Source organism: Sciurus vulgaris (assembly GCF_902686455.1).
Source record: "Sciurus vulgaris genome assembly, chromosome: 8".
Lineage (NCBI taxonomy): Eukaryota > Metazoa > Chordata > Mammalia > Rodentia > Sciuridae > Sciurus > Sciurus vulgaris.
Genome location: NC_136468.1, coordinates 151,354,713 through 151,368,822, shown reverse-complemented (window position 1 = coordinate 151,368,822; position 14,110 = coordinate 151,354,713). Strand labels below are relative to the sequence as shown.

Below are 14,110 nucleotides of genomic sequence, written 5' to 3'. Positions count from 1 at the left end.
GCTTAAGGGGAGGTCACTCAAATGCGGTCTCTGGCCTCGTGTTTGGGAACCAGGGAGGAGTGAGCGAGAGGGGACCCAGGGCTTGAGGGACCAGAAGGGACGCACGGGGTGCAAGCATGGCCGTGTGGGAGTGTGAGGCTGTGTGTGTGAGACTGTGTGTGACTGTGTGTGAGACTGTGTGTGACTGTGTGTGACTGTGTGTGTGAGGCTGTGTGAGACTGTGTGTGACTGTGTGTGTGAGACTGTGTGTGACTGTGTGTGACTGTGTGTGAGACTGTGAGACTGTGTGTGACTGTGTGTGTGAGGCTGTGTGTGTGAGGCTGTGTGAGACTGTGTGTGTGACTGTGTGTGACTGTGTGTGTGAGGCTGTGTGACACTGTGTGAGGCTGTGTGTGTGAGACTGTGTGTGACTGTGTGTGTGAGACTGTGTGACTGTGTGTGACTGTGTGTGTCAGACTGCGTGAGACTGTGTGTGAGACTGTGTGTGAGACTGTGTGTGACTGTGTGTGAGACTGTGTGTGAGACTGTGTGTGAGACTGTGTGTGACTGTGTGTGACTGTGTGTGTCAGACTGCGTGAGACTGTGAGACTGTGTGTGTGAGACTGTGTGAGACTGTGTGTGACTGTGTGTGAGACTGTGTGAGACTGTGTGTGACTGTGTGTGACTGTGTGAGACTGTGTGAGACTGTGAGACTGTGTGTGACTGTGTGTGTGTGAGGCTGTGTGTGACTGTGTGAGACTGTGTGAGACTATGTGAGACTGTGTGAGACTACGTGTGAGACTGTGTGTGACTGTGTGTGTGAGACTGTGTGTGAGACTGTGTGACTGTGTGTGAGACTATGTGAGACTATGTGAGACTGTGTGCGACTGTGTGTGTGAGGCTGTGTGAGACTGTGTGAGACTGTGTGAGACTATGTGAGACTGTGTGAGACTACGTGTGAGACTGTGTGTGACTGTGTGTGAGACTGTGAGACTGTGTGAGACTGTGTGTGACTGTGTGTGAACTATGTGAGACTGTGTGAGACTGTGTGACTGTGTGTGAGACTGTGTGTGACTGTGTGTGACTGTGTGTGTGAGGCTGTGTGAGACTGTGTGTGAGACTGTGTGTGAGACTGTGTGTGACTGTGTGTGTGAGGCTGTGTGAGACTGTGTGAGACTGTGTGTGTCAGACTGCGTGAGACTGTGTGTGACTGTGTGTGTGAGACTGTGTGTGACTGTGTGTGACTGTGTGAGACTGTGTGAGACTGTGTGAGACTGTGTGTGTCAGACTGCGTGAGACTGTGTGTGACTGTGTGTGTGAGACTGTGTGTGACTGTGTGTGACTGTGTGAGACTGTGAGACTGTGTGAGACTGTGTGTGTGTGAGGCTGTGTGTGACTGTGTGAGACTGTGTGAGACTATGTGAGACTGTGTGAGACTGTGTGAGACTACATGTGAGACTGTGTGTGTGAGACTGTGTGTGAGACTGTGTGTGACTGTGTGTGAGACTACGTGAGACTGTGTGTGACTGTGTGTGTGAGGCTGTGTGAGACTGTGTGAGACTGTGTGACTGTGTGTGAGACTGTGTGTGACTGTGTGTGAGACTATGTGAGACTGTGTGTGACTGTGTGTGAGGCTGTGTGAGACTATGTGAGACTATGTGAGACTACGTGTGAGACTGTGTGTGACTGTGCGTGAGACTGTGAGACTGTGTGTGACTGTGTGTGTGAGACTGTGTGAGACTATGTGAGACTACGTGTGAGACTGTGTGTGACTGTGTGTGTGAGACTGTGTGAGACTATGTGAGACTGTGTGAGACTACGTGTGAGACTGTGTGAGACTGTGTGAGACTGTGTGAGACTGTGTGTGTCAGACTGCGTGAGACTGTGTGTGACTGTGTGTGTGAGACTGTGTGAGACTGTGTGTGACTGTGTGTGTGAGACTGTGTGTGACTGTGTGAGATTGTGTGTGAGACTATGTGAGGCTGTGTGAGGCTGTGTGTGTGAGGCTGTGTGAGGCTGTGTGTGTGAGACTGTGTGTGACTGTGTGTGACTGTGTGTGACTGTGTGAGACTATGTGAGACTGTGTGAGACTGTGTGTGAGGCTGTGTGAGGCTGTGTGTGTGTGAGGCTGTGTGTGACTGTGTGAGACTGTGTGAGACTATGTGAGACTGTGAGACTGTGTGAGACTACATGTGAGACTGTGTGAGACTACGTGTGAGACTGTGTGACTGTGTGTGTGAGACTGTGTGTGAGACTGTGTGTGACTGTGTGTGAGACTATGTGAGACTGTGTGTGACTGTGTGTGTGAGGCTGTGTGAGACTGTGTGAGACTGTGTGACTGTGTGTGAGACTGTGTGTGACTGTGTGTGAGACTATGTGAGACTGTGTGTGACTGTGTGTGAGGCTGTGTGAGACTATGTGAGACTGTGTGAGACTACGTGTGAGACTGTGTGTGACTGTGCGTGAGACTGTGAGACTGTGTGTGACTGTGTGTGTGAGACTGTGTGAGACTACGTGTGAGACTGTGTGAGACTACGTGTGAGACTGTGTGTGACTGTGTGTGTGAGACTGTGTGAGACTATGTGAGACTGTGTGAGACTACGTGTGAGACTGTGTGTGACTGTGTGAGACTATGTGAGACTGTGTGTGACTGTGTGTGTGTGAGGCTGTGTGTGACTGTGTGTGAGACTGTGTGAGACTGTGTGTGACTGTGTGTGACTGTGTGAGACTGTGTGAGACTGTGAGACTGTGTGAGACTGTGTGTGACTGTGTGTGACTGTGTGAGACTGTGTGAGACTATGTGAGACTGTGTGAGACTACGTGTGAGACTGTGTGTGACTGTGTGTGTGAGACTGTGTGTGAGACTGTGTGTGACTGTGTGTGAGACTATGTGAGACTGTGTGTGACTGTGTGTGACTGTGTGTGACTGTGTGAGACTGTGTGAGACTGTGTGAGACTGTGTGAGACTGTGTGTGACTGTGTGTGACTGTGTGAGACTGTGTGAGACTGTGAGACTGTGTGAGACTGTGTGTGACTGTGTGTGACTGTGTGAGACTGTGTGAGACTATGTGAGACTGTCTGAGACTACGTGTGAGACTGTGTGTGACTGTGTGTGAGACTATGTGAGACTGTGTGAGACTGTGTGTGTGAGACTGTGTGTGTGAGACTGTGTGAGACTATGTGAGACTGTGTGAGACTACGTGTGAGACTGTGTGTGACTGTGTGTGAGACTATGTGAGACTGTGTGTGACTGTGTGTGAGGCTGTGTGAGACTATGTGAGACTGTGTGAGACTACGTGTGAGACTGTGTGTGACTGTGTGTGAGACCATGTGAGACTGTGTGTGACTGTGTGTGTGAGACTGTGTGAGACTATGTGAGACTGTGTGAGACTACGTGTGAGACTGTGTGTGACTGTGTGTGAGACTATGTGAGACTGTGTGAGACTGTGTGTGACTGTGTGTGAGACTATGTGAGACTGTGTGAGACTGTGTGAGACTGTGTGACTGTGTGTGAGACTGTGTGTGACTGTGTGTGACTGTGTGTGTGAGGCTGTGTGAGACTGTGTGAGACTGTGTGTGAGACTGTGTGTGACTGTGTGTGTGAGGCTGTGTGAGACTGTGTGAGACTGTGTGTGTCAGACTGCGTGAGACTGTGTGTGACTGTGTGTGTGAGACTGTGTGAGACTGTGTGTGACTGTGTGTGTGAGACTGTGTGTGACTGTGTGAGATTGTGTGTGAGACTGTGTGAGACTGTGTGTGAGGCTGTGTGAGGCTGTGTGTGTGAGACTGTGTGTGACTGTGTGTGACTGTGTGTGACTGTGTGAGATTGTGTGAGACTATGTGAGACTGTGTGAGACTGTGTGTGAGGCTGTGTGAGGCTGTGTGTGTGAGACTGAGTGTGACTGTGTGAGATTGTGTGTGAGACTATGTGAGACTGTGTGAGACTGTGTGTGAGACTGTGTGACTGTGTGTGACTGTGTGTGTGAGGCTGTGTGAGACTGTGTGTGTGAGACTGTGTGTGAGACTGTGTGTGACTGTGTGTGAGGCTGTGTGAGACTGTGTGAGACTGTGTGTGAGACTGTGTGAGACTGTGTGTGACTGTGTGTGTGAGACTGTGTGTGACTGTGTGAGATTGTGTGTGAGACTATGTGAGACTGTGTGAGACTGTGTGTGAGGCTGTGTGTGAGAGACTGTGTGTGACTGTGTGTGACTGTGTGTGACTGTGTGAGATTGTGTGTGAGACTATGTGAGACTGTGTGAGACTGTGTGTGAGGCTGTGTGAGGCTGTGTGTGTGAGACTGAGTGTGACTGTGTGAGATTGTGTGTGAGACTATGTGAGACTGTGTGAGACTGTGTGTGAGGCTGTGTGAGGCTGTGTGTGTGAGACTGTGTGTGACTGTGTGTGACTGTGTGTGACTGTGTGAGATTGTGTGTGAGACTATGTGAGACTGTGTGAGACTGTGTGTGAGGCTGTGTGAGGCTGTGTGTGTGAGACTGAGTGTGACTGTGTGAGATTGTGTGTGAGACTATGTGAGACTGTGTGAGACTGTGTGTGAGACTGTGTGAGACTGTGTGAGAGACTGTGTGTGACTGTGTGTGACTGTGTGAGACTGTGTGTGTGAGACTGTGTGTGAGACTGTGTGTGAGACTGTGTGTGACTGTGTGAGACTGTGTGTGAGACTGTGTGAGACTGTGTGTGAGACTGTGTGTGACTGTGTGTCTGTGTGTGTCTGTGTGAGAATGTCTGAGACTGTGTGTCACTATATGTGTGTGAGTGTGACTGGGTATCAGTAAGTGTGGCTGTGTGTCTCTGTGTGACTGTGTGTCTGTATTACTGTGACTGTGTGTGAGTGTGAGTGTGGCTGGTTGTGAGTATGGTTGTATTTGAGTATGGCTGTGTGTGACTGTGACTGTGTGTGTCTGTGACTGTGTCTGTAAATGTGTGTGTGTGTGACTGTGTATGAGTGTGACTGAGTATCAGTGTGGCTGTGTAACTGTGTGTGTGTGACTGTGGGTGTCACTGTGTGTGAGTGTGACTAGGTATCTGAGTGTGGCTGTGTGTGTAACTATGTGTGTGTGTGTCACTGTGTGTGTCTGTGTGATTGTGACTGTGTGACTGAGTGTGGCTGTGTGAGTGTGGCTGTGTGTGACTGAGTGTGACACTGTGTGACTGTGTGACTATGTGTGACTGTGTGTATGTGTGTGACTGTGTGTCGGTGTGTGTGGCCGTGTGTGATTGTGAGTGTGCCTGTGTGTGTGTGGCTGTGTGTGACTGTGAGTGTGCCTGTGTGTCACTATGTGTGTGAGTGTGACTGGGTATCAGTGAGTGTGGCTGTGTGTGTATGTATGTGTGTGACTGTGTGTCTGTGAGTGACTGTGTGGCTGTATGTGACTGAGTGTGACCATGTGTGACTGTGTGTGTGGCTGTGTGTGTGTGGCTGTGTGACTGTGAGTGTGCCTGTGTGTGTGGCTGTGTGTGGCTGTGAGTGTGCCTGTGTGTGTGGCTGTGTGTGGCTGTGAGTGTGCCTGTGTGCGTGCACGAGCGTGACCACACCCCAACACCAAGAGGCCTAGAGGCAGCTTCCCAGTCCTCCAGGCTCACCTGGCACCCAGCTCTTGGTTTTCAGTGATGTCTTCTCTAAAAGAAGGTGGCGAGGTCCAGAGCCGGTGCAGGAAAGGCCGGCCTGGGAGCTCCTGAAACCCTGTGCGTGGACGGGCTTCTGCTCTGTGTCCCTGACCTTTCCGTCCCTCACAAGAAGGTGAATTCCTCAGGAACGAGACTCGGTCTGCTCACCCTGGGTCTCACGGCCCCACCCCGACTGGCCAGCTCCTCCTGGAAGCTCAGGGCAGTAGTGCTGAGGGACAGGACAAATGTCCGCAACCCACTGCAGCCTGCTGGTCATCTCTGCACCTCTAAACATGGGGTGTGCTCAGACAGGCCGTGTCTGGCCCTAGAGAGTCGGGGAATGCGCGTCCCCTTCTGGACACACTGTGGTGCAGGGGGGGCTCTGGGGATGCGCGTCCCCTTCTGGACACACTGTGGTGCAGGGGGGGCTCTGGGGATGCGCGTCCCCTTCTGGACACACTGTGGTGCAGGGGGGGCTCTGGGGATGCGCGTCCCCTTCTGGACACACTATGGTGCGGGGGGGGGGGAAACCAGAGCCAGCTAGGAGCTTGGGACAGTGAGTGGGTCAGTCCTGTCCCCAGGGACTCCACTGGGGACAGAGACGTGTGCCGTGTCAGAACGTGACCCCCTCCTGCTTGCCTGGCCCACCTGGCCCCAGTCCCCAGAGCTCCTCCACTCACAGGTGGACAGAGGCTGAAGGCTTCACTCTAGAACCTCTGCCCCTTCGCCTGGTCGGCGTGTGGCTGCCTCCTGCAGAGACTGCCTGAACTCAGGAGAGCAGGCCTAGGAGACTCAGTGGCCGGGCTGCCGGGCAACAAGGGAAGCCCAAGTGCGGAGGGGCAGGCGCAGCCTGTGCGGGTGGCTTGCTGAGCTTCCGGGCAGCTCGGGTACAGTCCCTAGCCCCTCAACCTGCTGTGCCCAGCCAATCACCCTGGCCTGTCCTGGGGCCACTGTAGTTCTGAGCACACCCCGCCTCGTGCTCACATGTCAGACGGTATGTCACTGAGCTTCGAGGGCTTCTCGTGGGACGCAGTGGCCTTTGGGGGCTATTCTTTGATGCCAGGACTACCCAGGATCTTGAAAAAGACTCCCCTTCCCTACAGCTCCCTATACCCCAAATAAACGCCAGTAACACGCTCCCAGCTGAGACCCCAGAGGACACCCTACACTTCCTGAAGAGGGCAGGGCATTACCCAGGTACCCGCAGACGCACGCTTTAGATCAGTCAGTCAAACCGTCACAGGCACAGTTGCCTTGGAGACAAGGCTGAGGGTCCCCACTAGGGCCTACAGGCTCAGAGGTCAAGGACTGACCCCTTCCTGCTCCTGACTTTGGAACTAAGCCTCCTTCCTCCCAGGGGGCAAAACTGTGCTGGACAGTAGAGAGAGAGGCCGACACAGGGGCAGTGGCATGCTGGACAGGAAGACAGGGCAAGAAAACGGCTCTCGGCGTCCCTGTAATGCAGTTGGGTGCAGAACGCGGCCCTCAGTGCCGCTCAGACTTGGAAGGAGCCGTGGGTTTCAGGACTCGCCACCTCGCTGCCGCAGGAACCTGGAGTCTGTCAGCGAGAAACGCGTTCCAGCCAGCGCACGTCTACACGCTTCCACGGGAAGGGAGCAGATTCCCAGAGGTCGGGGGTCACCTCCTCCAGAGGCACGATTCCCCGCCCAGCGATGAGCCGCTCTGGCTACTGAATCGCTCCTAACGAAGCGCACCCGCGCTCACCCTCCACAATCAGTTCCATTCAAAACCCTGCGCCCCAAGGTTATTTTGGACTTTTGAAGAGAAACACAACATCCACATTTTAAGGCCGTCAGATTGCCAACAGCTGCCTTCCCTTTGAAGTAAACGAGGTTTGACAGCAATTCATCTGCAATGAAGTGCTGTGTGTGCTAGTTACGAAATCACTCCCGCTCCACTTTACCTCTCCTTAAGAAGTTGAGAAAAGCGTGTATTTCCATACAAAGAGCCACTCCGCGACAGCTCTCAGGGCGCATGCTAAGAACGCACATGTTTAAAGCTAACATGAACAGGGGCGCGTGCTGCTCCAACGGCGCGGCTGAAGCGCAGTGGGGTGCGTGCGACTGCCAAGCACAGATCGGGGCGCAGACACCTGGCTAGAGCCACTGCAAGTTCACACTCTGCTTTCAGAGCATCTGGACGCCACCTCCCGGGCCTGGGGACTGCTCTCTGAGGTTTCTATTCCCCACCCCCAACGATGCCAGGTTAAAAGAAAACATTAGGCCTCCAACTCTAAACCGTTCTTAAATTTAGGGAGAGGTTTCTTTTCCCCTACTTCATCATGTGATCTGAAACCTGACTTTGAAGATTGGACCCTTTGTCAATAAGTTGGGTGCATTCGAACAGCATCCAAAGGAACAAAGGGTGACCTCTGATCCTGGGGACAAAGTGACAGCGTCTGGACCAGGCAGACGCTGCAGAGAGGAGTCCGGCTGGAGAGAAACAAGACCATAGCCCTGGCCCGAAGCCCCGGGAAGCCGTGTGCAGAGCCGCCTTCCTGGGGCGGGTTCCATGGGCCGCCACCAAGCCATGCGGAGCCAGGAACTCTATGCCCCCAGTGTCCGCGGGGAGATGGGAGCGCCGGGCGTGCCAAAGCACATGCACTCATGAGAAGAAGAAGGCACCGGCTGCTGGTGGACACAGGAGCGCACCACAGGGGTCCTGGAGGTGGGAACCAGCCACAAGCAGGGAACCCTGTGTCAGGCCCGGGACACAGCCAGCTCGGGGACTCCGCGTGAAGTAGTGACGCTGCTCTGGTCACATGCCCTTTCCCAGAAAGCTCAAGTGACACGAGGTGCGTTCGGCAGTCACGATACACAGTGGATGCAGGGCCAGCGCCCTCTCCTGGCACGTGCGCTGCCCAGCAGAGCTCACCGGGACCCCCAAGCTGAGCCCTCCTGCAAATACAGGGCTCTGGCGGCTGCCTGCAGGGCCGTGCTGCAGATGTGCACGCAGCCAGACCAGCGAGGGCCAAGGCACATCCCTGAACACTAGAGAGTAGATCCCACCTGTGTCCACCTGGCCACCGTCCCCTCCCCGGCAGGGGCAGAGCACAACCCCTCCTGCTCACCACAGAAGAGCAAGAGAGAGAGGGAGGGAGAGGAGGCTGCTCGCCAAGAGCACCTCGTCCCGCCTCCCGCCCACCTTCCCCAGCTCCGAGGCTAAGGGACTCAGGGCGAGGGAGGTGGCCCCGTAATGGCTGTCTTTCACTTTGCAGCTGGTGGGGAGCGACAGCAATGAAGTGATGCTTTGGAGTCGCAGACTGACCTGCAAGCGGTTTCGAGCTCCGCAGGCGAGGCTGCTCTGCTCCTTCAGCCCTGAGAGGTCTCGTCCCGAGAGGTGTCACTGACGAAGACGTCACCTCCACCAGCTGAGGCCTGGGGACCCGCCTCACCCCATGCTGAGCCCCCGGGGCCCACGGTTACCTCCAGAATCGCGGCCGACATGCCCTCGGAGACAGAGCTGTTCACCAGAGCGAAGCAGTTCTTCAAGGCGGCGTGCAGGTCCTCCCGCCGCATCTCCCCCATCAGCCGGACCCCGGCGGCCCTGAAACCAGAGCGGGAGGGCGCTGCGTCCAGCTGGCCCGGGGAGGGGCTGGCCACGACTCCCGAGGAGGGACGCTGTGTGTCAAAGTGGGCAGTGCAGGGTGGGCTTTTACCCACCCTGGGGCAAGGATGCACAGTGGGCCACACCCGGCTGACAGAGGGACCGAAACATGGGCTTCCACTTGGGACGGGCGGCGTCCGCAAGACACACCCTCAAACACAGAAGGTCAGAGAGCTGCTCTGCCCTTGCCTTGCTACGACTTAGGAAAATAATGTTTTTCTAGTAATCTGACCTTTCTCTAAATAATGATCTTATAGACACCTTAGGTTCTTGGCCTATCAGTTTCCTTGCCTGGACAAGGAGGCCAAAAATAGGGTCTCAGGATGGCGGGAGGACTGAAGGGCGTGGTCCCAGCCAGGTGCCGGCAGCGTGCACTGCTGGCTGTCGTTGGCACCCGGGTCCTGCTCCCGCCAGAGGCCTCTTCTCCTCCCTTACCTCTTCACTCTGGCTTTGACTTCCCTGGTGAACACTGGATCGACCTGGAGAGACAGACAGACAGACAGACTCCTTCAGCAAAAGCCCGAGGTGGACACAAGTCCCAGAGACCGAGGCAGGCGACACAGCCAGACTCCGCCGCCCCGAAAGGAAAAAGGAAACTACGTCCGGAGTCTGGCCAGGAGCCATAAGAACGGCGGCAGGAGGGCTACCAGGACAGGAGAGGGGTCCCATCCTACGTCTCCCACGGGGGACAAACTGGGCACTGGACAGGCGTGGGAGGCCCCAGGCGACTCAGGGAGCCCTGCAGCGAGGCTGCTCGGATGCTGCCGGCACAACTTCCTGCAGAACGAGGGGGTCCTGGGACGGGGCATCTGAGGGACCCAGGGAGCCTCTCCAAACACGACCGTCAAGGCAAGGACACGTCCATGGGCTGAGGAATGAGTGACGAAACATGTCCACCTGCACAAGGACCTACCAGCCAGGAGGGGGCAGGCGGGGGTGTGCCGAGGCCGCGGAAGCTTGGAAACAAGCGCCCACCCGACGGGAAGTCCCCCAGGTGTGGTCCCACCATGCGAAACGCCCTGCACAGCCCGATCCTCAGGGGCAGGGGGCAGACCGGTGACCAGGGGGTGCCGTGGCACCAAGTCGGGGTTGCTGGGGGCGGGAGGGGAGGTGACAGCCTGAGGGTCACAGGACACCCTTCTGGGGTGGAGGACACAACCCGGAATCGGGGGCGGCGCTTGCGCAGCTGTGTGGGTGGGTATCCCAGCAGGGCCACGCTTTGTGGCCCATAAACGCCATCTGGAAAAGTCAAAAAGCCCAGTGCAGACCTTTCAGTCAGTCACGACCCAACACCCTCGAGTCTGCCTTTTACTCCTTCTCCACGTCTCTCAGGAAGACGTCCCTTGGGGCAGGGGCTGGGCTTGTCCCGACGTGTCCCTGGAGACTGATGCTTTTAAATAAAGGCCAGAACAAGGGGCGATATTTTCAAGCTCGTCTACCATCCCAATGACATCTACTCCTTGAAGACAGGACGTGGGTTTTAAGCACTTGCGTAAGTGTGCAGAGGCCAGAACCCGCCTTCGGGAGCCCCTCTGGACCTCGGTCTCCTCATCCGTAACACGAGAGCCTAGCAGCAGCCAGCGTTCCAACGCTGCCCCTGCTCAGAACTGCGCCCACCGCCGCAGGAGAGTGGAGCCCACTGCTTCCTCTGCAGGCCCTCTGAGCGTGTCCGCCACACTGCAGAGGCAGTGCTGCGGAGGCGCCAGGCTCACCGGGGTTCCCCCCGCATTCTCTAGGTTGGGACGGATGCATCCCCATGTCCCCGCCTCCAGGACAGCGTCTGGGACACCACTCGAGGGGGGCAGGACTTATTATAACCTTGGCACCAGGTGACCCGCCCAGGGCGGGCCATGAACGTGGCTGAGGCAGGGTAGCCAGCATGCTTCTAACCTCATGGGATTTTCCCCTTACGACAGCTTACAGAGAGGAAGCCCCAGAGGAAGTCGATGCGCATCTGCATACACTAAATCAAAAAGGAGGCCTTCCGGCGAGGTGGACCCCCAAGCGCCTGGGACTGCAGAGGAAAGGAAGCCCCGGGGGTGGCCGGGACATCACCACACCCGGGGAGCCAGCCCCACAAGCCGACCAGGACCAGCTGTGCGGGTGGGTGGGCTCACGTGGCCGCATCCTCCCCACCCCCCAGGACGTCCTCCCCGCACCTGCTCCTCCTGATCGAAAGCTCGTCCCAACCCGCCCAGACTGCTGTCCTCCCCGACTCCCTCCGTGAGTGGACCAGCAGCACGACTTTACAACAACTGAGAAAATCTCAAGTGTAGGCGAACATGTCATAAAATTCTAGACTGCCTCACAGATGCCCAGCGGGCGAGGGGTGAGCCGAGCTCGCACGACCGAGTCCTCCTGGGACTCTGGTGCCCGGGGAGGGGGACAGCTCCGGTTCCTGTTCTCATTCACACCCTCCACGGGGCGCCGGAAACAGCGGACCAGCTGCTCTGGAGGACGCCAGGCTGTCCCTCTGGCTGACACAGCACTGCTCCCCAGAATCCTGCCTGGACCCTCCTCTGGTAGGAAGACGTTTCCTGTGTGTGCTGAACCCCGACTGTTCCGACTCCTGGGGTGCCGGGCTCACCCCAGGTTCTCGATGTCAGGTTCACTGCCATCCCTGGCATCCCTACGTAGGGCTCAACACCAGTCGGGGTGGGGAAGCTCACGGTGGGGTGAGCAGGTCTCCACAGAATGTGGTCACGAGGGAAATGGGCAGAGGCTGCCTCTGCCCTGACCCGCAGTCCTTGGGAGAGGACCTGGACAGAGCCATCTGGTATAAAGCAAAGCTGTGCACTCGTGAACACCGAGGAACGCCCACCTGTGCAGTGGGCATGCGACCCATCCATGTGGCCCTGCTCACGGTGCAGCCCTGCATCGTATCCTGGCACAGCTGCCAAGGAGCTGGTGAGCAATACAACGTCCCAAACCCCCATCAGGTCCTCCAGCTTCTCCCTCCGGGGTGGACAGAGTCTGCTCGGGGCCTTTGCAGCCCAGGGCGTGCACCCCACATCACCATGAATTGGCGGTACCAGACTGCCTCCAACGGGCATGTGGAAGGATGCAGAAGCCTGAAATGATTCCTAGAAGGACTCGTGAGCGGCTTACTGTTTTCCACCATGACCTGTTACAGTCGGTGCTCTGCAGCCTCGGACTCCTGCACTGAGTCCTTCACACGCAGTAACTCAGTCCTTGCAACAACCCTGCTATCGTTGTCCCCTTCCGCCCATGAGGACGTGAACACTCAGAGAGGCCGTGTGACACCGACAGAATCACACAGCTGCTGGAAGCACGCTAGGCCAGTATGCAAATTCAGGCAGTGACTCGGAAGCCCGGATTCTTAAAAACAAGCTCTCCTGCCTCTCTGGTTTCTGCTCAAAGTGCTCCACCAAATAGTTCAGGAAAACTTCACATGGCCCGGGGAACACTTGCTCGCTGTTCCCCCTCTGTACCTATGTCCCAATCTCCCCAGCGATGTCACCCCGTGCCCGCAACCCACGCGTCCTCTGAGGTGCAGGCAGTGCTGCTCGCCTAAGACAGGTTCCCTGTCACCCTGCCCAGAGCAGCGTCTGCTCCAGCTCTCCTGCCCAGCCAGGCTGGGGTCCTTCCCTCCCCGGAGCCCCTTCACCATCTGCAGGCCACGCAGCATCCACACACCCTCTAGTGCCTCTGCCAGGTGGACCAGCTCCAGATCGCCCTACCTTTCCAGCACCTGGTGTTCAGATTATATCGTGAACAGCTGGCACGTCATGACCCCAGCATCCAACAGAGGCGGCAAACGCGCCCAGGAAGGCCTCTGCAGATTAACGCTCACATTAATATTTTACTTATGATAATTTTTAGCTAGAAATCCCTCTTTTGAATTTTATTAGCATGCTTCGGCTCTCGTGATTACGTGTTCAGGGAAAGATAATTTGTCAATCTTGTACGTACTCCAATCTTGTACGGCCGCTGAAGGACCTGGTGCTTTAACCAGAATTTAGCTGAAGGTCTAACAACACTGAGATGCAACTACAAACCGCATTAAGTTTCGCCGGGTTTATCTTCCACATCAGTTCATTTTCAAATCTCCGAGGGAAGCCAAGCGGAACAAAACACAAGATAAAAAGAAAAGAAAGGGTGGATATTTTTATTTAATGAAAGCACATGTTATGAAATTTTTAAAGGCAAATTGTTGCAAGCAGCAGAGAAAATTCTCATTTCCTCCTTCCAAGTTTGTTTATTTTCTAGCAAAATATATTGTTTCTGCTGCCGGGCTTTGGGGAAATAATCTTTGATATAAGAAGTCACTGTGGAAAGTCATTAAGCTGTCACGTCCAAACCCAGTGTGCTCCCTGCACCCCTTAGCAAGGGGCCCCGGAACGCGCCCACACACCAGGCCCCTGCCGGGCGGAACCACAAGCTTTGCTGGATTGTGTGAACCAAGATCAAAGGCAAGTTCAAGGGAAACCCAAGCCAAGCCCAGGGTGGCACCTTGGCCCCCAGAGCAGAAAGGAAACGTGGGCACCAACTGGATTGGACTTAACCCCGGAGGCTGCCCACACGCCAGGTGCTGCTCCCTTGCTGGGACCTCACGTCAAACTGAGCGCAGGTACTGCTGCCCTGGACAACTTCACTCTGTAGACAGACTGAGGCACGGGGCAGTCAAGTCGTGAGTGCCCAGGGAGCTGGCTCCAGGCAGTGTGGCCCGCCACCTGGCCGCACTGCTCATGGCAGAGACGTGGGGGGCCCAGAGGTGGCAGCTCATACACCAACTGATATGGGACAGTGACCCAGTGTTCCAGAAAGTTCTTGCCAAGGAATCCAGAAAACTAAACACGTGTTGTAAATCATCTAAAAACTAAAATGGGCACTGGTACGGCCCAGTCTCCCCAGCAG

The 14,110-nt window shown here is 55.8% G+C and overlaps 1 protein-coding gene across 2 annotated transcripts in view; it reads right to left on the bottom strand.

Annotated features, from left to right (window-relative positions):
* GLT1D1 (glycosyltransferase 1 domain containing 1) overlaps nt 1-14,110 on the bottom strand; it is an 82,311-nt gene that overhangs the window by 15,958 nt on the left and 52,243 nt on the right. For both annotated transcript variants that reach the window (XM_079152489.1, XM_079152490.1), the window contains 2 exons: nt 9,668-9,711; nt 9,052-9,172 (listed from right to left, as the gene is read on the bottom strand). In XM_079152489.1, the coding sequence (XP_079008615.1) occupies nt 9,052-9,172; nt 9,668-9,711 (165 nt within the window). The remainder of the gene's footprint in view (nt 1-9,051; nt 9,173-9,667; nt 9,712-14,110) is intronic.